Source organism: Thalassophryne amazonica, chromosome 1, assembly GCF_902500255.1.
Source record: "Thalassophryne amazonica chromosome 1, fThaAma1.1, whole genome shotgun sequence".
NCBI lineage: Eukaryota > Metazoa > Chordata > Actinopteri > Batrachoidiformes > Batrachoididae > Thalassophryne > Thalassophryne amazonica.
In genome coordinates, this window is record NC_047103.1 from 40,616,617 (window position 1) to 40,638,504 (window position 21,888).

Sequence of the window (21,888 nt, forward strand, 5' to 3'; positions counted from 1 at the left end):
CAAAATCTAATCACCTCTAGATATCTCACTCACTCACTTACTCATCTTCAATCCCTTACTCCAATTAACAGTCACGGGGGCTGGAGCCTATCCCAGCAGGCCTCTAGATATCTATCCAAATAATATCCCCACCAAGTTTGATCCATCAAGGCTTCTTGGTTGCTTAGATATCCAAAAAAAAAAAAAGAGAAGATGTTTTTCAGAGTATGTTTTCATTGACCTCGACCTTTGAAAAACTTCCAAAATCTAATGACTTCTTATCTATTCTATAAGTAATATCTACACCAATGTGGAAAGAAATCCTCCAGCAGTTTCTGAGTTATCTTGTCCATAGATACACATGCCAATGAAAACAATACCCTGCTATCGCCACTTTGCTGACACACAGGGTAATTCAGATAAGAGGACTTTGACTTTGCTCCTGCACACAGCCTTGACTGTCAAACAGCCATATCAATTTTAATTCCAATATGGAAGAAGAACATGAGGCAGGTTTTACCATCTTTTAAAAAAAATTACCAGCTCATGTTACGTGATAACATAAAAGATCTAAAAAAAAATTTAAACTACATGCCAAAACTACAAACTATATGGATGGTCTTGGCCACATTCTTTTGTTCATTTTTAGAAGGTCTACTCTACAGCAACTGGATATCTTGTTGGTCTCTAAGACATTTCACCACTCACCCAAGTGACCAACAAAAATTCCAGATACTGTTGAATAAACGTCTAGATATCGCCGGCGTGGATGACGGAGAACCTTCATTAATAGCTTTGGTGTTTTTGACTCATTTGTAAGTATTAATGAAAGATAGATCCCAGTGATGTTTCACTTATGTAATATATTCAAGGCAAGTGGTAAAAATTCCCGAAAATGAATTCCACTTCTGTGGGTTTACAAATCAATAAAGTGTGAATCTTGGAACTGAGAACACAAATCTGTTAAGGACGTTTATGTTTATAGGAGTGGTACAAATAAATACAACAAATGATGCACTACATGGAAAAGAGTTATTAAAGCCTAATTCCTTAACAAAGCTGACTACCTGGGTCAGTGGCTGACATAATGGCACCAAAGAGGAGGCAGTCAGTGAAGAAGAACTCTGCATCCACTGCATGGCCCAACAACACTGCCAGTCTGGTGAAGCCATACACAACACCTCTGTAGAAGAAAGAAACAGAACAGTGATGTTGTCATAGAACACTGAATGGAGTATGTTCATCAGTTATCTATGTAACCGCACTCTGGGAATTCCCCCAGAATAGTCCTGCTCATGAGGCCAGAAGGTATCAGCAGGTGACCTGACCTGTTCTTTGGAAATGGCTGCTGAACACAGATTACCCATCTGTTGCTGTGCAGCAACATTACAGCTTACATTTATAAGGACATATCCCTCCCACGCTAACATTTTTTAGGTATATAGTTGTGGACATATGTTTGCATACACCTTGGCTAAGAACTTTATTGCTTATTTCAGCAGAAAGTTATTTAAAAAGTAAGAGCTTTATTTCAGTTTTTCAGTGGGTGAACAGTTTACAGCACAATAATCCAACTTTAGCGTTCCTGATATTAATTTGAATAACTATTTTTGGGTATTGTCCAACAGGAAATAAAAATCTGTTTCCACACCTTTTTATTAAGTTAACTTATTTTTGGTAGATTTCATGAACATTTCAAATCTAGGGGTGTAACAACCAATGTAAGACCTTTCGGCTGCTCCCTTGTTTTACAGTTGGTGTCACCACAGTAAATCCGAGGTGGAGCTGCGTGTTGAATTGGCACAAGTTTTACACCAAATGCCCTTCCTGATGCAATTGTACATGGAGAAATGTGGCAGGGATGGGGTTTGAGCCGGGAACCTTCCGCACTGACACCAAGTGCACTAACCACTTGGCCACTTGGTTTGAATGTTCATTTTGTGACGTAAAAACAAAGTCTGGCTTCTTCTTCTGGGCTTCTGGCATGCTACGTTTTCTGCTACTGTATTTGGTGTTGCCCAAGAAGGGAACAAAAGGCAAGCGGAGGCAGCGCCAATGACCTGCAGCACAGTCATACAAATCTGCAGAAGGTCCCTGATTTTTCATGAAATATGTATTTGAAGGTAATCAATGCCACTTTTGGGTTATTCTAACTTATCATGGAAGATGAATGTCTACATTAAACATAGACTTGTACTGGATTGCAACGTATCATGCAAAATCAATTCGTTCCATCATAAAAGTATTGCTCTGAAACATGTATCTATGTAGATCCGTATTGTATCATTTTGTAAGGGTGACAAGAACACACCTATTAAATCCTTTTCCTTCTTTCCTATGTATGGTAACATGAGGCTGCAACCAATTATGTTCATTTAGGGAATAACCCTGTTGTGTTTGATGATTTATAGACAATGCTGGATTTTACAGTCGCAAATATCTCAATTTGCGACCGTAAAATCCAGCATTAACATCCACAAATCATCAAACACCAGGGGGTTATTCCCATTCTAACCCAATTCCATCATTTGCACGGTTTATTTTTCTGTAGGTAATTTGGTCAGCAAGGCTTACCATCGAGACAGCGTCACTCCAACAGCGGTCAGGGCGCGGAGTAATACATCAAATGTGAAGCGGTGATTCTGTATCAGATTCCACATCAATACTTTCGTATGGTTGCTTAAATTCACCCATTTTGGCATCGTTGTCGCTATGCCACTTTCTCTTGCTCTCAGCTGACAGTGCCATTATTGACATCTGCATAGCAGGGTGCGCGGTCAGGGAGCAGGGTAATACATCAAATGTGAAAAGGTCAAATATTTTGCCACCGTCAACATGATATTTTATGGTCTGAAATCTCACACAATTAAGCAATCAGATTTGCGGAAAAATGTAATTGGATTAGAATCTTGATTAACTGGATAATTAGTTTTTCAAAAATGTCAGAATCTGTAAAAAAAAAAAAAAAAGTAAATAAATAAAAAATAAATAATAAAAAAGTAGTTATTGTTTTCCAGCATCCAAGGCTGTATCTCTAACCAACTGTCCAAATGTTCTAATTATTGTTTTTTCACACTGATATCAAGACAGCAAAAAATATAATCATAAATAAAGCAGATACAGTTCAGAGACAACTTTATTTGAATGTTTGTGACAGCAGATATACAGCTAATCCTTGGAGGACCTGTCGCCTTGCACTAACCCAAAATTCTCAAAACACTTCATCGCCAGTCTGTGGATGTCATCCAAGCTGCCAAATATAAATAGCAGCTGTTTGCATGAATATTCAAGCAGCAAGGTGCCATGAGTTGGACAGGGATACTTTAGAGCTTTGTTTGAAGGCTGTAGCCAAAAGTACAGCCAAATTCCAAAACTGACCGTTTACTGCTTCCATACACAATGGCATCTGGCGTATTAACTGAAAAATTTAGAAACATCAGCACTGCGCTTGCAAGTTTAAACAGTTGTGGTTAGAATCACTGACACAGCTGGATTTTGAGTACAACATTTAAAATATGTTCAAGACTAAATGCAACTGAAACAACTGAACACCCCAACAAAAACCTTTCATATGGTGAAAAAAAAAAAAATGAAATACACAAGTAAGCATGGCAGTTCTTGGCATAGTTGAATGAATTTACAGCATACACATGAACAAAATTGTTGGTATCCCTAAATTTTATGTACACATTTTAATAATGCATGGTCAGAAATAAATACAAACAAAGCAATTTTGTTTGATAAAAATAATTTTAAAATGTCACCAGTTATTTGTCAGTAAGAACAAAACAAAACACTTTAATGAATTGAAACCAAGAATCCTGACATAAAATGTATGCTGGACACAATTATTCGCACCTTTTGATGAATTTTCAGTAAATTCTCACTTTTACAACCGGTCTTCTCCAGACAATTCTGGGGATAGATACACAAACATTTCCAAGTCAATGATTATATCTTGGACTTGACTGACACCGATTATGTTAAACCTTTCATGTATATTTGTAACTTATGACTGGGAAATTTCCTTTCAGAATGAAATTAGCTAAAATGATACCGCTGTTTAAATCTGGCGACAAACATGTCTTTTCAAATTATAGGCCAATCTCACTCCAGCCACAATTTTCCAAAATTTTGTAAAAGGTATTTTTAAAGAGGTTATATGATTTCATAACTAAACATCACATACTTAGAGAACAGCAATATGGTTAAAAAAAAATTGCACTACTTCAGTGGCTGTAACTGATTTTGTTGAACAGATTACAAATGCAATTAAAAATAAGCAATAAAGTGTATCATATTTGGAAACAATTCCAGGAGTTCCTGTAGAAATGTATTATTAAATGATATTGAAATTGTAACTGACACAAACTTTCTTGGTGTTGCTACTGATGATAAACCGCGCTCGAAAACGCATATTAATTGTGTTAAATTCAAAATGTTAAAAGCCACTGCAATTCTGCATAAAGCACAAGATTTAATTTCCCAACACTAACAATTTTATATCATTCATTGCTCGTTCCATACATGATCGACTGCATTGAGGTATGGGTAAATACATATAAAACTAATACTAATCCAATATTTTTGTTGCAAAAGAAAGCTATAAGAATTATCTAACAAATCACATTGTGAGCCAACGAATCCATTGTTTGCTTGGTTACATATTCTAAAATTCTGGGATTTGGATGATGACATTACAATACAATGTATAAAGTTAAAAATAAACTGCTGCCACAACATGCCCAGGATCTGTTTAAACCAGGGGATTCCTGTTATAATTTGAGAGGAATTTTATTTTTTGAGAAATTAAGGATCCGAACTACTGCAAAAAGTCATTGTGTTTCTGTCAGAAGTGTTAACATCTAGAACAACTGTCCTGACAATATTAAAGTACTTGGTACTTTAGTAGGCTTTAAAAGACATGACAAGAATAACTAAATTACTTGCTATAGTTGAAGACTTAGGTTTATTGATTTGCTATTATTTTTGAGTTTGTGTGTTGTGTGCCAGTGTTTGGTTGTATTTTGTAAATTTGAGTTCACTGACTGACTTTGCATATTTTTTTCTTTTTGGCATTGTCATCGTATGTGTGTGTGCATATATATATATATATATGTGTGTGTGTGTGTGTGTGATTATGTAGATATGTATTTATAAAATTGTGTTTGTGTGCATGCATGTATATATTTCTTATTTTTATTAGTATAAGGGGTGGGTATTTATAAGCTTTGCTTCTGCCCTCACCCTTTCGGCCACACGAGATCACTGTAAAGTTGTTATGAGTTTTCTGATGAATTGTATGCTGAATAAACTCATTCATTCATTCAAATATAATGTATTCATTCATCAGTATTTTGTTCATACATATAGCCTAATCATATGCTGTCTCTTTAATATTACTAAAATAGCTGACTTTACTGCCACTCTCTGCTTCTCTACCATATATTAGTGTGTGTGTGTGTGTGTGTGTGTGTGTGTGTGTGTGTGTGTGTGTGTGTGTGTGTGTGTGTGTGTGTGTGTGTTTACAGTGTTTGCAAAATACCTGTTTACAGTTTAGGCTATATCAGAATCTTCTATAACTGTTAATCCCACCATGAATATTAAAATACGATGAACCATTTGTCCTGTATCATAGCTACATGTATGACATTTGCAGAAAAATGGAGAATGGATCGCATGTTGCAGCAAATCTGGTACCCTCTATTCCTGCAGCAACCCCACAGGATAGCCATAGTCCTTTTCCAAGTTCACAAGACACATGTAGACTAGTTGGTCATACTCCCAAGACCCCTCTAATATCCTTGCAAGGGTAAAAAGCTGGTCCACTATTCCACAATGAGGATTGAACCCACGGTTCTCCCTTGAATCTGAGGTTCGACTAATTGTGTAAGTCTCCTTTGTAGTACACTGGCAAAGGCATTCCCAAGGAGGCTGAGAAGTGGGAGTCTTCTATAATTAGAACCCTCTCTCCGGTCCCTCTTTTTAAAGACAGGGACTGCTACCAAAGTTTGTCAATCCAGAGGTACTGTCCCCAACTTCCATGCAACACTGTATAAGCGCGTCAGCCATGACAGCCCAACAACATCCAGAGACATCAGTAACTGAGGATGAATCTCGTCTGCCCCCAGCAACTTGGCACTGAGAAGTTTTTTTGATTACCTTGGTGAGTATCGCTAGGGTAATGGCAAAAGATCAGCCCGAGTCTCCTAGATGGAGGGCATGTCAGTTGGGTTGAGGAGATTCTCAAAGTGTTCTTTCCATCACTTGATGATATCCTCAGTCCAGTTTAGTAGCTCTCCTCCCCTGCTGAACACAACCTGGGCTAAGAACTGCCTCCCTTTCCTGAGGTACCTGAGATTTTGTCAGAATTGCTTTGAGGCTGACTGAAAGTCTTTTTCCATGGCCTCTCCAAACTCCTCCCATTCTGGAGTTTTTGCTTCAGCCACCACTGAGGCTACAGCTCTTCTGGCCTGTTGGTACCTGTCTGCTGACTCCAGAGACCTAACCCAACACAAAAGGCCTCCTTCTTACTGCTTATTTACTGCTTTCTTAAGGCTTATTTCTTACTGCTGGAGTCCACAAGCAGGTTCTTGGGTTGCCACCACAACAAGTGCCAACAATTTTCTGGCCACAGCTCAAAGCAGCTACTTCAGCAAAGGAGCCCTTGAATACAGACCGATGTCCTTCCATGTCCCCAACCTCCCTCGGGATCTGGAAGAAGTTTCTTCAGAGGTGTGAGCGGAAGGCTGTCAGGACAGGCTTTAACACCAAACGTACCTAGAAAACGTCCCCTCACTACACATTTACGTTTTCCAGGTCGGCTCAGTGGCTTACCCTGCCATCTAAGCCTACTCATCACCAGCTAGTGATCAGTTGACAACTCTGCCCCTCTTCACCCGAGTGTCCAATACACAAGGTCACAGGTACAACCCCTGGCAAAAATTATGGAATCACCGGCCTCGGAAGATGTTCATTCAGTTGTTTAATTTTGTAGAAAAAAAGCAGATCACAGACATGACACAAAACTAAAGTCATTTCAAATAGCAACTTTCTGGCTTTAAGAAACACTAAGAAATCAAGAAAAAAATGTTATGGCAGTCAGTAACGGTTACTTTTTTAGACCAAGCAGAGGAAAAAAATATGGAATCATTCAATTCTGAGGAAAAAATTATGGAATCACCCTGTAAATTTTAATCCCCAAAACTAACACCTGCATCAAATCAGATCTGCTCGTTGACATTGACCCTGTGCCATGACATTGACCCTATGTCTTTTTGCAAGGAATGTTTTCGCAGTTTTTGCTCTATGGCAAGATGCATTATCATCTTGAAAAATGATTTCATCATCCCCAAACATCCTTTCAATTGTCCAAAATATCAATGTAAACTTGTGCATTTATTGATGATGTAATGACAGCCATCTCCTCAGTGCCTTTACCTGACATGCAGACCCATATCATCAATGACTGTGGAAATTTACATGTTCTCTTCAGGCAGTCATCTTTATAAATCTCATTGGAACGGCACCAAACAAAAGTTCCAGCATCATCACCTTGCCCAATGCAGATTCAAGATTCATCACTGAATATGACTTTCATCCAGTCATCCACAGTCCACGATTGCTTTTCCTTAGCCCATTGTAACCTTGTTTTTTTCTGTTTAGGTGTTAATGATGGCTTTCGTTTAGCTTTTCTGTATGTAAATCCCATTTCCTTTAGGCGGTTTCTTACAGTTTGGTCACAGACGTTGACTCCAGTTTCCTCCCATTTGTTCCTCATTTGTTTTGTTGTGTATTTTTCAATTTTTGAGACATATTGCTTTAAGTTTTCTGTCTTGACGCTTTGATGTCTTCCTTGGTCTACCAGTATGTTTGCCTTTAACAACCTTCTCATGTTGTTTGTATTTGGTCCAGAGTTTAGACACAGTTGACTGTGAACAACCAACATCTTTTGCAACATTGCATGATGATTTACCCTCTTTTAAGAGTTTGATAATCCTCTCCTTTGTTTCAATTGACATCTCTCGTGTTGGAGCCATGATTCATGTCAGTCCACTTGGTGCAACAGCTCTCCAAGGTGTGATCACTCCTTTTTAGATGCAGACTAACGAGCAGATTTGATTTGATGCAGGTGTTAGTTTTGGGGATGAAAATTTACAGGGTGATTCCATAATTTTTTCCTCAGAATTGAGTGATTCCATATTTTTTTCCTCTGCTTGGTCTAAAAAAGTAACCGTTACTGACTGCCACAATCTTTTTTTCTTGATTTCTTATAGTGTTTCTTAAATCCAGAAAGTTGCCATTTGAAATGACTTTAGTTTTGTGTCATGTCTGTGATCTGCTTTTTTTCTACAAAATTAAACAACTGAATGAACATCCTCCGAGGCCGGTGATTCCATAATTTTTGCCAGGGGTTGTATGATGACACGATTAAAAAAGTGATAATCGACCTTTGACTTATGGTGTTCTGATACCGCATGTACTTATGAACACCCCTGTGCCCAAGCAAGGTGTTTGTTATGGACAATCCAGGACCAGCACAGAAGTCCAATAACAAAACACCCCTCGGATTAACATCAGGCGGGGCCATTCCTCCTAATCGCTCCCGTCCAAGTTTCTCCATTGTTGCCCACATGAGCATTGAAGTCCCCCAGAAGAACTAAGGCAGCTCCAGCAACAACCTTTTCCAGGATCCCATTCAGAGTCTCCAAGAAGCTGGATACTCAGAATTGCTGTTTGGTGCATATGCACAAACAACAGTCAGATTCCGATTCCTCTCTACTAAATGAAGTGGCATAGAGGCAGCCCTCTTGTTTACTGGGGAAAACTCAAAAATAATGGCATTCAGCTGGGGACTTGTGAGTATCCTGATGCCTACCCAGTTCCTCTCACCCTGGACAACTCTTGAAAACGAGAGAGTCCAGCCCCTCTCCAGGAGTACGGTTCCAGAGCCCATGCTATGTGTGGAGGTGAGCCCATCTATTTCCAATTAGTATTTCTGGATCTCCTTCACACACTCAGACAACTTTGCCACCAGAGAGATAGTGTACCATGTTCCAAGTGTTAAGTTCCATAGCCAAGTGTCAGTCAATGTGGGCATTTGTTCTTGTCCACCGCCAGAAAAGCAGTTTCTCAGTCCCTCTACAGACGCCCTGCAGGTGGTGAACTCACATGGAGATGACACCATGTTGTTTCTTCGAGCTGAGCCCAACTGAGTCCCACGGTGGTTGAACTGACCACCAGGTGCTTGCCTGCAAGCTCCCTACCAGGCCTGTCACAAGGAGGAGGCCCCGGTCTCCCTACTCTGGGCAAGATGACTCTATCCCTAACTGTGTCAATCATAAAGGGTCATAAAGATTGCCCTTTCTCTGTCTCCTCACCTGGGACCAATATGTTAAGGGTGGCCCTACCAGGAGCTAACGCTCCAGACAACACAGCTCCCAGGATCACTAGAGTAGACAAACCCCTCCACCACAATAAAGTGGCAATCCAGGGAGGGATGACTAAATTTAATGGAAGCAAAATGTTCCTTGCCTGGCACAGCCAGACTTTAAAATTGAGTTGATTTGAGAATTACTCTGGTACCTCTAAATTCACATTTCATTTCCAGGGGGGAGTACCACTGGATGCAGTCAAAACCATCTCTGGAAGCATATGACATGGGCAAAGGGGCAACCACACAAGTGTCAACAAATGCCTAAAGATGGCACACAATGGAGAAGTTACATAGTTTATAGTTATTTAAAAAAAAAAAAGTTGAACAGAGCATGAAGCAAAAACCAGTTTCTGGAATTGCATAAAGCCTGCCCCATTTGAGATAATAGGACTTAGAGCTGAGAGGAAATGAGCATGAATGGGACGGGGACCAGACCCTTTCACAAAGAGAATTTATTTGCCAAGTAAATTATGAGTCTGATTTAAAGGTCAAAAGCATTTACAAACTTTAAAAGTTACCTGAAAAGCTAATCCACTAATAAAAACATTAGCTTCACTAATTAGCTGGTTCACTGACTTGTGCTCACCACTGTCTGGAGGCATCAGTAGATACTGTACTTTTGGACATCACAATTTTAAAAAGCAAAATTCATTCAATAATGAAAATCACTTAACTGGAAGCATGGTGGCCTCGTGGTTAGACCACAGTGTGTGTGTGTGTGTGTCAGCTTTGCGTGGGGGAAAGCAATTGCTGCAATGATGGCTAAAGTGGCCTGTGCAGTAATTAACATACAGCTAACTAGACAATTTGTTCCATCATGTTGTGTAAATTACTCATCCAGTAAACTTGCCATTGTCTTGTCATCTCATGCAGCAATACCACCGCTAACCACCAGATAGCAACACAACATAGAAATTTCCTTTAAAGCACTTGGACACCTTTGTCCACGAGCCTTAAGGGAAATCCTATTTCCACTGGACAAACTCTGTGACAACATCCATTGTTTTTCTGACAAGCTGGTTTGAAAATCAAATTGCAATCCACCTAACTCCCTGGCAAACCCACAGATGGGTGAAGAAGTGGAGCATGAGAAGTTAAATTTCAGACCCATTTATAATGAGTTGTGGTCAAAAATGAACATACGAGGTCTGTGCAAAAAGTAACGGACCTTTTTATTTTTTTCAAAAACTATATGGATTTGAATCACGTGTGATTGCATCAGCCAAGCTTGAACCTTTGTGCGCATGCGTGAGTTTTTTCACGCCTGTCGGTTGCGTCATTCGCCTGTGAGCAGGCTTGAGTGAGCAGTGGTCCACCCCCCTCGTCGGATTTTCATTGTCAGGGAAATGTCTGAATGATTTGGAGCTTTGCTGCATCAAATTTTTCCAGAAACTGTGAGAGACAGCCAGGTGGACACCATTCGCTAAATTCAGATGGCTTTCAGGGACGATTTTTATGGGGATCACACAGATTTAGGAGTGTTACAGCCGGTTTAAAGACCGCCCACAGCGGCTGAGAGCACGCTGCGTTCCGAGCGCCGATCGACAGGCTCAAACGACCAGATCTTTTCCAAACTGAACGCTGTGTTGATCCGGGACGTCGTCTGACTACCACAGAAATGGCAGAAGACGTGGACATCAAGACTTTTTTGCCACATTCCACTGTTACAGGAGTTTTTGTCATGGAAAGAGGAGCGGAGGAATGCGCCACCGTGCCGCAAATGGCGCGGGACAAAACCACAGGAATTCGCGCGTCGGGACAGAGCCGCATGGCACAAAGCAACGCCGTGATGAAGCCTCACAGGACATGTTCGGGCATGTCCAGCTAATCCACAATTTCTCGGATAGTCACACGACTGAAAAGCCACCGCAAGCCGTCTGAAAGCCGTCCTGTGGGACCAACACGGAGGTGGTTTTGTGCCGATGAGGGGGGTGGACCAGTGCTAACTCAAAGCCTGCCCACAGGTGAATGACGCAACCGACAGGCGTGAAAAAACTCACGCATGCGCACGAAGGTTCAAGCTTGGCTGATGCAATCACACATGATTCAAATCCATATAGTTTTTGAAAAAAATAAAAAGGTCCGTTACTTTTTGGACAGACCTCGTATTTCAGTGCTAATCTTGATGCTGCAGAGGCATTTTTTTAGACTGATTTAGGATACTGAAACTTGAATCACAAAATCCATGCACATTCTCTCTCACTTTGCGGTGTCATTGGAGAGAGTAGGCCTGTAATGTAGCATTCAGCAAGGAGCACAGTGCATGTTCTAATATACAAATAATGGTTTATGAGTTCAATGGTACGACCATTTCATGAGGTGAAAGCTAGAACATACTATTCAAATTAAATATTCGTTCCATTTAAAGAATGTAAAAACATTCATTATTTGTTTTATACAACGGCTAAAATAGATCCTTGTCATTTGATATTTTATCAGATTATAAACAACAGAAAAGGGACTTACATTTTGTTTTTCCACTGCGGCTAAAGTCCAAATTGTGAAGTGTAGTCCAGTGATACTGTGCACTGACTTCAGACTTCCATAAAAAAAAAAAAAAAAAAAAAAAGACTGTGTAGTTCCTCAGTCCAGACAAAAATCACGTCAGCGTTTCATGTGAACAGGTCTTCATGCATCCAGACGACTTACAGCAGAGTGGATTTTGTGTGTGTGTGTGTGTCTGTGTTACAAGAATTAGCAGCGTCAGTTAGCTCAATCAAATCATCGTGTCACTGTCCCCCACACGCGTGTGTGCACACATGCAACCGGATCGGTCGACTGTGTACGTCCTCAGTGCGGCGAAAAAAGAAATCACATCAGAAATGAGTCCAGCTTTTTTTCTTTCTTCCTGCGAACAGCCACCAGACAGCACAGTGGATTTGTTTTGTATGTGTGTGTGTGTGTGTGTGTGTCTTACAATAATTAGCAGTGTCAGTTAGCTCAATCAAATTATGTCTCGGTAGAGTCGTTGCCTTCCGCGCACACACACAACCTGATCGGCGCTTGTGTGTCCCGGTACTACCAAAAAAAAAGACTGCGTACGTCCTCAATGCAGCGTGGGGGGGGGGGGGGGGGGGGAATCACATCAGAAATGAGTCCAGCTTCTCATTCCAGCTTCCTGCCAACAGCCTCCAGACTGCATAGTGGATTTTCTTTTTGTGTATGCGTGCACGAGGACATGCACGCGTGTGTGTGTGCGCAGAGTGCAATGGTACCAAATATATGGAACCAAATTTGAACTCTAAATGGAACCTACATCCAGCTCCAACCTCTTCATCAAGTTCGCAGACGACACGACTGTGGTGGGTCTCATCAACAACAACGATGAGACAAGCTACAGGAGTGAGGTGAGCCGCCTGGCCACGTGGTGCACGGACAACAATCTCCACCTGAACGTGGAGAAGACGAAGGAGATTTTTGTGGACTTCAGGAGAGAGCCCACTCAGCATGCTTCACTAACCATCAATGGCGCTGAAGTGGAGCGGGTGAGCAGCACAAAGTTCCTGGGTGTACACATCTTTCAAGACCTGTCCTGGAACATCAACACCACATCTCTGGCCAAAAACAACCAAAAACAGCGACTCTACTTTCTGCGGAAACTGAGAAAAGCAAGAGCCCCGACCCCCATCATGTACTCCTTCTACAGGGGTACCATCGAGAGCATCCTGACCAGCAGCATCACTGTGTGGTACGGTGCCTGCACCGTATCCTGCCGCAAGGCCCTGCAGCGCACTGTGAAAGCAGCTGGGAAGATCATCTGTGTCCCTCTCCCCTCTCTGCTTGACATCTACCACACCCGCCTCACCTTCAACTCCCTCCCTGCTCTGCTCCCACTCGCACCCCCCCCCCCCCACATGACCCCCCCACCACTGACTCTGCCCACCAACGTCAGCCCATCCACATCAGGACTGCCTGATACTGGTACATTGTATATGGCCATTGCACTATTGTATTTAATGCTATAATGTTATACTGTCTACATCAGCATACTGCCACTTGCACCACTGGATTATACTGTTATACTGTATTATACTGTTATCCATTGCATTGTTATCATATTTAATGTCATACTGTTTACATTAGTACACTGCCATTTGCACTACAGCATCACACTGTTATACTTACACTGCCTACACTGTTTATACTGTTTTATATTGTTATTTTTATTTTGTGAATCAGAAGTATTTAAGGTAAATTTATTTATTTTTTTTTTACTTAGCTTAATAACAGTTTTTATTCTTACTCTGCACCGGGGGTCTGAGAGGACCGAAATATCATCTGTGCTGTATATCAAGCATGTATAGCATATTTGACAATAAAGCTGACTTTGACTTTGAACCAAACTGCACTCTAAATGCAATGCATCACAAATGGGATGAATTAATCCATGTCATGTTACATACAAAGCACCAATCAAATGACAAGGATCCACTCAGTTCTACACGGCCATCATCAAGTCCATCCTCTGCTCCTCCATCACGGTGTGGTACGCCGGGGCCACAGCCAGGGACAGACACAGACTGCAGCGCATTGTGGCCTCTGCTGAGAAGGTGATCGGCTGTAGCCTTCCATCTCTCCACAACTTGCACGTCTCCAGGACTCTGGGCCGAGCAGGTCGGATCACAGCTGACCCTTCTCACCCTGCACACGGTCTGTTCAAACCACTCCCCTCGGGCAGGAGGCTACGGTCCATCCGGACCAGAACCTCCCGCCATAAGAACAGTTTCTTCCCCTCTGCCGTTAGACTCATGAACACCTCATAACTCAGTCACCTTAAGCTTAACTCTGTCACTTTATCATCTTATCACGGGTCACTTTAGACAATGTACTTTGGTTTTTAATTGCACTCCTCCCACTACACTGTTTTTTCTGTTTCTCTGTTTTTCTGTTGCACACAGCCTTTCATATTTCATATTTCTTTTTTTATCTTATACTTTATCTTATTTTGACACATATGTTATATTTTATCTTAGCATTTTATCTCTTCTTAATGTTGCACCATTGTACCGAAGCAAATTCCTAGTCTGTGAATCCTGTTCACTGGCAATGGCAATAAACCTTCTGATTCTGATTCTCAGCCGTTATATAATATACAAATAATGAAGGTTTATGAGTGCAATGGAAAGATGAAATGTTCTATTCAATGACATGCAGCCAAGTTCAATAGAACATTTCATCTTTCACCGAATGAAATATTCTTTCCATTGCATGAATGAAAAAACATTCATTATTTGTTTTATATAACACCTAAAATAGATCCTTGTCATTTGATATTTTATTAATTTATAAACAAGAGAAATGGGACTTACATTTTGGTGTACGTCACTGGTCCTTTGGGGTCAAGAGGTTCCAAACGGTCCAACACAAACTTTAAATAGCAATCCAAACCACTTGATGAAACTTATCAGCTTTGGCTTTGGTAATATCAACATCTCTCACGGTCTTAAAATGATGATATAGTCACTAGTGAGACACATTGGTGTAAACTCCACTAAACTCAAACTCCACTAAACACTAAAACTCCACTAAACAGCAAACCACTAGTCACTAGTGGTTTGCTGTTTAGTGGAGTGTGAGTTTGCAATTTGAGACCGAGTTTGCAGTATTTTGTTGCAATTTGTTGTGTTTGTTGTGTTGCATTTGATTTGCACTTAGTTGAAAAATTAAACATTCATTCCTTTATGTTAATTAAAGCAACATTGTTACATTTGTTTCTGCATCATGAGTAAAATTGCTATATTTGGCCCGCGGCCCATTGTCACATTTTCATTTTGGCCCTTGGGGGCAAAAAGTCTGCTCCTTTCTCTGCCCCTGACCAAGACAGTGTCTCTAGATCTGGAGTTGGTCCCCGGCATTCGACTATGGCTGCCCACTAATCCTAATGGTTGGATTGTGTCTAACTGTAATTAGGTGTGTTAAATGCAGAGGATAAACTTCATTGTTTGTATGTATATATGTACTACAATGACAATAATGGTATTTTTTTGAATGCATGGCATTAAGAAAATTGTCAAGCATGCAGATTGGATTTTTTTTTAATATTATTGCAATGTACTCTGTGCAAGTTCAATATCAAGGAAAATACAGGCATTGGATCGACAGCCTGTATCAGCAGATACTCAATATGAATACACACACGGGTTATTTAATTAAATTAGTTTACTTGAAATGCGCCAAGTAGATTTGACCCCCAATTTGCATGGCATGGCAACTGACCTCTCGGAGTAACTGTAAAACACTGAGCTTACTAGCATAAACTAGCTATCACTCAAAGTGACCACGTCCCTAATTATTCATAGCTTTGTGGCTGAACAAATGAGTAGAACAAACCCCACCTCAATACAGTTGTTATGAATGGGGATACTACCAATCCAGACCAAAAACTTCTATTTATCTGTTTGTTTATTTGTTCCAGGCTGTAAATGTTTATTTCAGTTGGAAAGTTGGGCAATTTAACACAGGCATCTATGGGGAATGACTCCCTTTTGGAGCCACACTCTAGCACCCATTCAATGAAGTACATAATCTGTTACTTCTGCGATGAGCTCATTTCGCAGTACCAGTGGTTGGGGCTGAAAAATAACACACTGTCAGCATTCACAATGAAAAACACACTCATCTCCCAAAATGGGCCTCAGCAGTGTTTTTTCATGTAATACTGGGCTATAGTTTTCCTAAAACTGTCAGGTGTTGGCCCCTTGTTTGGTCGCTTTGCTTATTTCCCCTTTCCACAGTACGGTATTCTAGTTATTAGTTTTGTTCTGAGTTCATCATTTATTTTCTGTTCTGTAGTCTCTCATTTTGTTTTCTGTTTATTTTTGTATTTTAGTCATGTGGTTTATACAGTCATTGTTTCTGTCCAGTTATTGTTATTTCCATTGTGTTATGCATTCTGTTTTTTCTACTGATTCTTCTAATGTAGTCTTTAGTTGTTTCAGTCCTCTTTTGTTCTTCGCTTATCTGATATGGTTATCTTGTGTTTTGTTTTCTGGTTTACAGTTCAGCTGTTGATCTATAGGTTCTTTGTTATGTTTATTATCTTTGGGACTTTTAGCCATGTGTAGTGTTTAGTGTGTTATATTTACAGTCATTGCCTTTGGTCACAGTTTGTATTTCTTTCATGTACACTCACTTGTCTGTCTCTGCTTTGTCTGTTCCCCCCGTGTGTTCACTTACACTCTTGCACGTGCATCTTTGTCTCTGTTTTCCCCGTGTGTTGGCTTACTCTCTTGCACTTGCTTGTTTCATCTTTGTCACAGTCTGCCTGAATCCCTCCCTCACTCTCTTGCATCTCTACCCTCCTCTTGGATTCACCTGACCACACCTACCTTCTAGAACTTTCTTCCACAGCTTCACCTTGTTAACCTAATTACCCCACCTGTGTATTAAAGCCCTTCACTTTCTCCACTCCCCTGCCAGTTCGTCGCGATCTTTGTATCCATGTTCCAGCCTTCTGCTTCTGTCTTGCTTTTGTTTCAGTGTGTTACGACCTTGCTTTGTTTACCGGACCTTGTTTTTGCCTCAGCCTATGACACCATCCCTCGCAGTGTTTCTGAACCCAGCTTGTCTCTCGACCACGTTTTTGCTTGTCGCTCTGTACCTCTGCTTCGCTGCCTGCCTTCCCATGTACCATACCCCTGCTTGTGAAAACGATAAGGATTATTTTCAACTTATAACACCTTGTTCTCAAATCTGCATTTTGTGCCCTCCCACATTCATCCTCGAGCCCTGACAAAAACATCCATTCAGCAACACTGCAGTCCAGCTTTTGACTGCTAAGTGATGCGCATTAGCACTAACCATGTTAATGTGGTGCGTCCCATAATAATAAGTGCACCAGTGTTGCCTCTGGAGAACGTCCTTGTCTGTTGGCATATCTGTGTTACCATAGCAACAGCACACATCATGTCCTCAAGGCTTAGATTTAAAATACTGCCCTCAGGACAATCAGCGAAGCGTCTCTTGTGCATGTGTCATTGGAGAGTTGGCGTTATGGTAATGACATGATAATGACACGAACAGTGTGTGTGTGCGTCATTTATCAGCTCCCAAACTATTCTACCAGCCAAAAATAACATGGTCATATACAGTGCATACAGAAAGTGTTCACAGTGCTACACTTTTTCCACATTTTGTTATGTTACAGCCTCATTCCAAAATGGATCAAATTATTTTTTTGTACATACAATACCCTATAATGACAATTTAAAATAACTTTTTTAAAAAGATTTTTGCAAATTTATATATATATATATATATATATATATATATATATATATATATATATATATATATATATATATATATATATATATATAAAAAGAAATCAGATTAAGTATTCACAGCCTTTGCCATGAAGCTCAAAATTGAGCTCAGGTTCATCCTTTTTCCATGGATCATCCTTGAGATGTTTTTACAGCTTAACTGAGTGCACCTGGGGGAAATTCAGTTGAGTAGACATGATTTGGAAAGGCAAGCAAGAAGTCAAAGGAATTGTCTGTAGGGTACAGAAACATTTCTGCTGCTTTGAATGCCTCAATGAGCATAGTGGCATCATCATCTGTAAATGGAAGAAGCTCAGACCCACCAGAACCCATCCTAGAGCTGGCCAGCCATCTAAACTGAGCAATCAGGGTGAACGACCTTAGTCAGGGAGGTGACCAAGAACCCGAAAGACAATCATCTCTGCAGCAATCCACCAATCAGGCTTGTATGGTAGAGTGGGCAGACAGAAGCCACTCCTTAGTAAAAGGCACATGGCAGCCCACCTGGAGTTTGCCAAAAGGCACCTGAAGGAATCTCAGACCATGAGAAACAAAACTCTCTGGTCTGATGAGACAAAGATTGAGCTTTTTGGCGTGAATACCAGGCGTCATGTTTGGAGGAAACTAGGTACCATCCCTACAATGAAGCATGGTGGTGGCAACGTCATGCTTTGGGGATGTTTTTCAGTGGCAAGAACTGGGAGACTAGACAGGATTGAGGGAAAGATGAATGCAGCAATGCACAGAGACATCCTGGATGAAAACCTGCTCCAGAGCGCTCTTGACCTCAGACTGGGGCAACAGTTCATCTTTAAGCAGGACAATGACCCTAAGGACACAGCCAACATATGAAAGGAGTGGCTTTAGGACAACGCTATGAACGTCCTTGAGTGGCCCAGCCAGAGCCCAGACCTGAATCAGATTGAACAACGCTTCAGAGACTTGAAAATGGCTGTGCAAGACACATCCAATCCAACCTGATGGAGCTTGAGATGTGCTGCAAAGAGGAATGGGCAAAAATGCCAAAAGATAGGTGCACCAAGCCTGTGGCATCATATTCAAGAAGACTTGAGGCTGCAATTGCTGCAAAAGGTGCATCAACAAAGTATTGAGAAAAGAGTGTGAATACATATAAGTCCCTTCGACTGCTCACTTGTGGTCACCACAGCAGATCCAAGTGTATCGGCATGTTTATTTGGCAAAAATTTTATGCCAGATACCCTTCCTGATGGAACTCCACATTACATGAAGAAATGTGGCAGGGGTGGGGTTTGAACCGGGAACCTTCTTCACTGAAACCAAGTACACTAAACGCTTGATCACATGTACATGTGATTTCTTAGTTTTTTATTTTTAATAAATATGAAGAAAAAAAAAACTTTTTCATGTTGTCACTATGGGGTGTTGTGAGTAGAATTTTGAGGGAGGAAAATGAATTTACTCTATTTTGAAATAAGGCTGTAACATAACAAAATGTGAAAAATGTGAAGCGCTGTGAATACTTTCCAGAAGCAATGTACAACGAAAGAGAGGGGGGTGGATCTGCCTTTTGAACCCACTCGATGTTTCCTCACAGGCCCCCCACCACCACCCCCACACACACACACTGACAATAAAGAAGACTCACTAACGCGCGCAATATGATTGGTCAGGTCTGGTGCCTTAGCGTCAAAGAATGTGCATGTGAGGCAACATATCAAACTCTCACACCCTACCCTGTTTCCCAAGGGAAATGCTGGGTGAGAAAAGAGGCGACAGCGAGGGTGAGGGGTGGTTGGGAGACCCAAAGATGGGAGAGAAGTATGTAAATACAAACACAATGGCTTTATCACTGGTTTCAGCAGGTTGGCGATGCTCATTATTTCCTGCCTCAAAATACATCAATGTTTAGAATGCATTAAAAACATCCCCACAAGTCAAACAAAATTATCTGCCTGCAGAAATGCCATGCACAAACAGTGAGTACGGACTACTGTTTCCATCTCTTAGTACATTTATGAGGCAGAAGCATCAAAGGAATGTCTGCATTACATTGAACATAATATAAAACAGAAAGCAATTTACACATTGCTGCAGGTCAAACTAAATGTACGTTTGCGAGTCCAAAATGAAAATGAATATTATAAACAAAAACAACACTGTTCATTTTTGGAAACAGGCTACATAAATTTCAAAGATTCCTGAAATTTTCATGCTGACAGAATGTGGTAGAACATTAAGACAACAAAACTGTAGTTAACTGGAGTCAAAATAATTTCATATTCTGGCTGTGCAGCCATTCAGTGCATCAATAACATCCAGCAGCCAGTTTCTTTCAAAGTGTAATATCGCCATCTGGCAGGCTGAGACAAAGGTAGCAATGCAGCGGAAGCATGTATATACTTTAAACTTATACTGACAGTGGCACGAAAAAAGATTTGATTTATGTTATTTTTAATGACACCGAAAAACAGGTCTCTCCAAATTAAAATTTCTTAAACTCGTATTAAAAACAAGTCTCCACAACACAACATAAATTAAATAAAAATATCAAAGCCAAAATAATCAAATGCACAACTTTACAAGAAATGCAGCCAGGATCAGCACCAGGAAGTGAATGAATTAATATTTTTATAGGCATGGGAACTAAGAACCAGTAGCAAATTGTCCGATCCAGCAGAACTGTATGCTTAAATTTTATCAGTTCCTTTAAATCGATACTGGAATGTTTTTCTGTCAATTCCACATTGCAAAATTGTCAGGCATCATGACAGAAGATCTAAAGTCAAACTGTCTCTGCACACTATGCTGCTTGAAGCTTGCAACAAGAAGACTTCATGGGGGATTGGAGGAAATGCTCCAAGATATTGATTTGTTCACAAAGAAAGAAACAGTGCTACTTATGTCTGAAAATGGTCCATTTCATGTAAAGATAGAAATATCAGCAATATATTCCACTCAAGTGCCACTGATTCCCTAACAAACAGCACATCCGTTATGGAGAGTAAATATCCAATGTTCTATCAATAGCACCATGCAGGCAGGCTAGGACTAAAAACTGTCAATGAAAATAAATGCTGTACAAATAATCTTTCACTTCATCCATTTTAAATGATGACAGACAGAGTGCTGGTACATGCAGTGCTGAAGCTACAGCCAGCCGCTGGATTCGCACATCAGCTACGAGCCAACAAATCCCTTTCCCTTTGCTGCAAAGGGAAGGAGGATGAGTGAAGAAAAGGTGAACGAGTGCATCTGTGCAAACAAACAAAAAGTTGTGAAACTGTTTTGTTGCAGCAGATGATCCAAAATTTCAGTCAGTCCAAGTCATATCCTTTTAAATAATAAAAACAACATGGTAATTTATTTTGCCATGCTTGAATTTTATTATGCGGACATTCTATACTGCACTCACAGCGATAATAAAACAGCTGCAATGATGCTGAAAATCTGGGGAAATTGTATAACAAAAGGGTGTTACAGCCAGTTCTCTTTAGAGAAGTTGGGGTCACAATAGAGGAATGTTTTCAAGTCACTAAATATGTTTTAAAATGCATTTACACTAATCAAAAAAAAACAAACAAAAAAACAAACAAACATGCAAACTGTACGTATGTCAACCACAAACAATCGAGCAACTTGTACTAATGCTGCACACTGACGACTGCATTTCTCAAATGAGCAAAATTAACAAATACGGCCCCAGTTAAGAGATTTACCTTAATGAATATGCAATTTGGTGTGTACCTACAACCCCAATTTCAATGAAGTTGAGACGTTGTGTTAAATGTAAATAAAAACAGAATACAATGATTTGCAAATCCTCTTCAAACTATATTCAATTTAATACACCACAAAGACAAGATATTTAATGTTCAAACTGATAGACTTTTTTGTTTTTGTGCAAATATTTGCTCATTTTGAAATGGATGCCTGCAACACATTTCAAAAAAGCTGGGACGGGGCAACAAAAGACTGGGAAAGTTGATGAATGCTCAAAGAACACCTGTCTGGAATGTTCCACAGGTGAACAGGTTAATTGAAAACAGGTGAGTGTCATGATTGGGTATAAAAGAAGCATCCCCAAAAGACTCAGCCATTCACAAGCAAAGATGGGGCGAGGATCACTACTTTGTGAACTGCGTGAAAAAAAAGTCCAACAATTTAAGAACAATGTTTCTCAACGTTCAATTGCAAGGAATTTAGGGATTCCATCATTTACAGTTCATA

General features: G+C 40.4%; 1 protein-coding gene across 1 annotated transcript in view; it reads right to left on the minus strand.

Moving 5' to 3' along the window:
• The window catches only part of LOC117508771 (sodium/hydrogen exchanger 9-like), a 308,738-nt gene that overhangs the window by 259,766 nt on the left and 27,084 nt on the right, over positions 1–21,888 (minus strand). Inside the window, exon 5 of the mRNA XM_034168606.1 lies at positions 1,047–1,162. Within this exon, the coding sequence (XP_034024497.1) occupies positions 1,047–1,162 (116 nt within the window). The remainder of the gene's footprint in view (positions 1–1,046; positions 1,163–21,888) is intronic.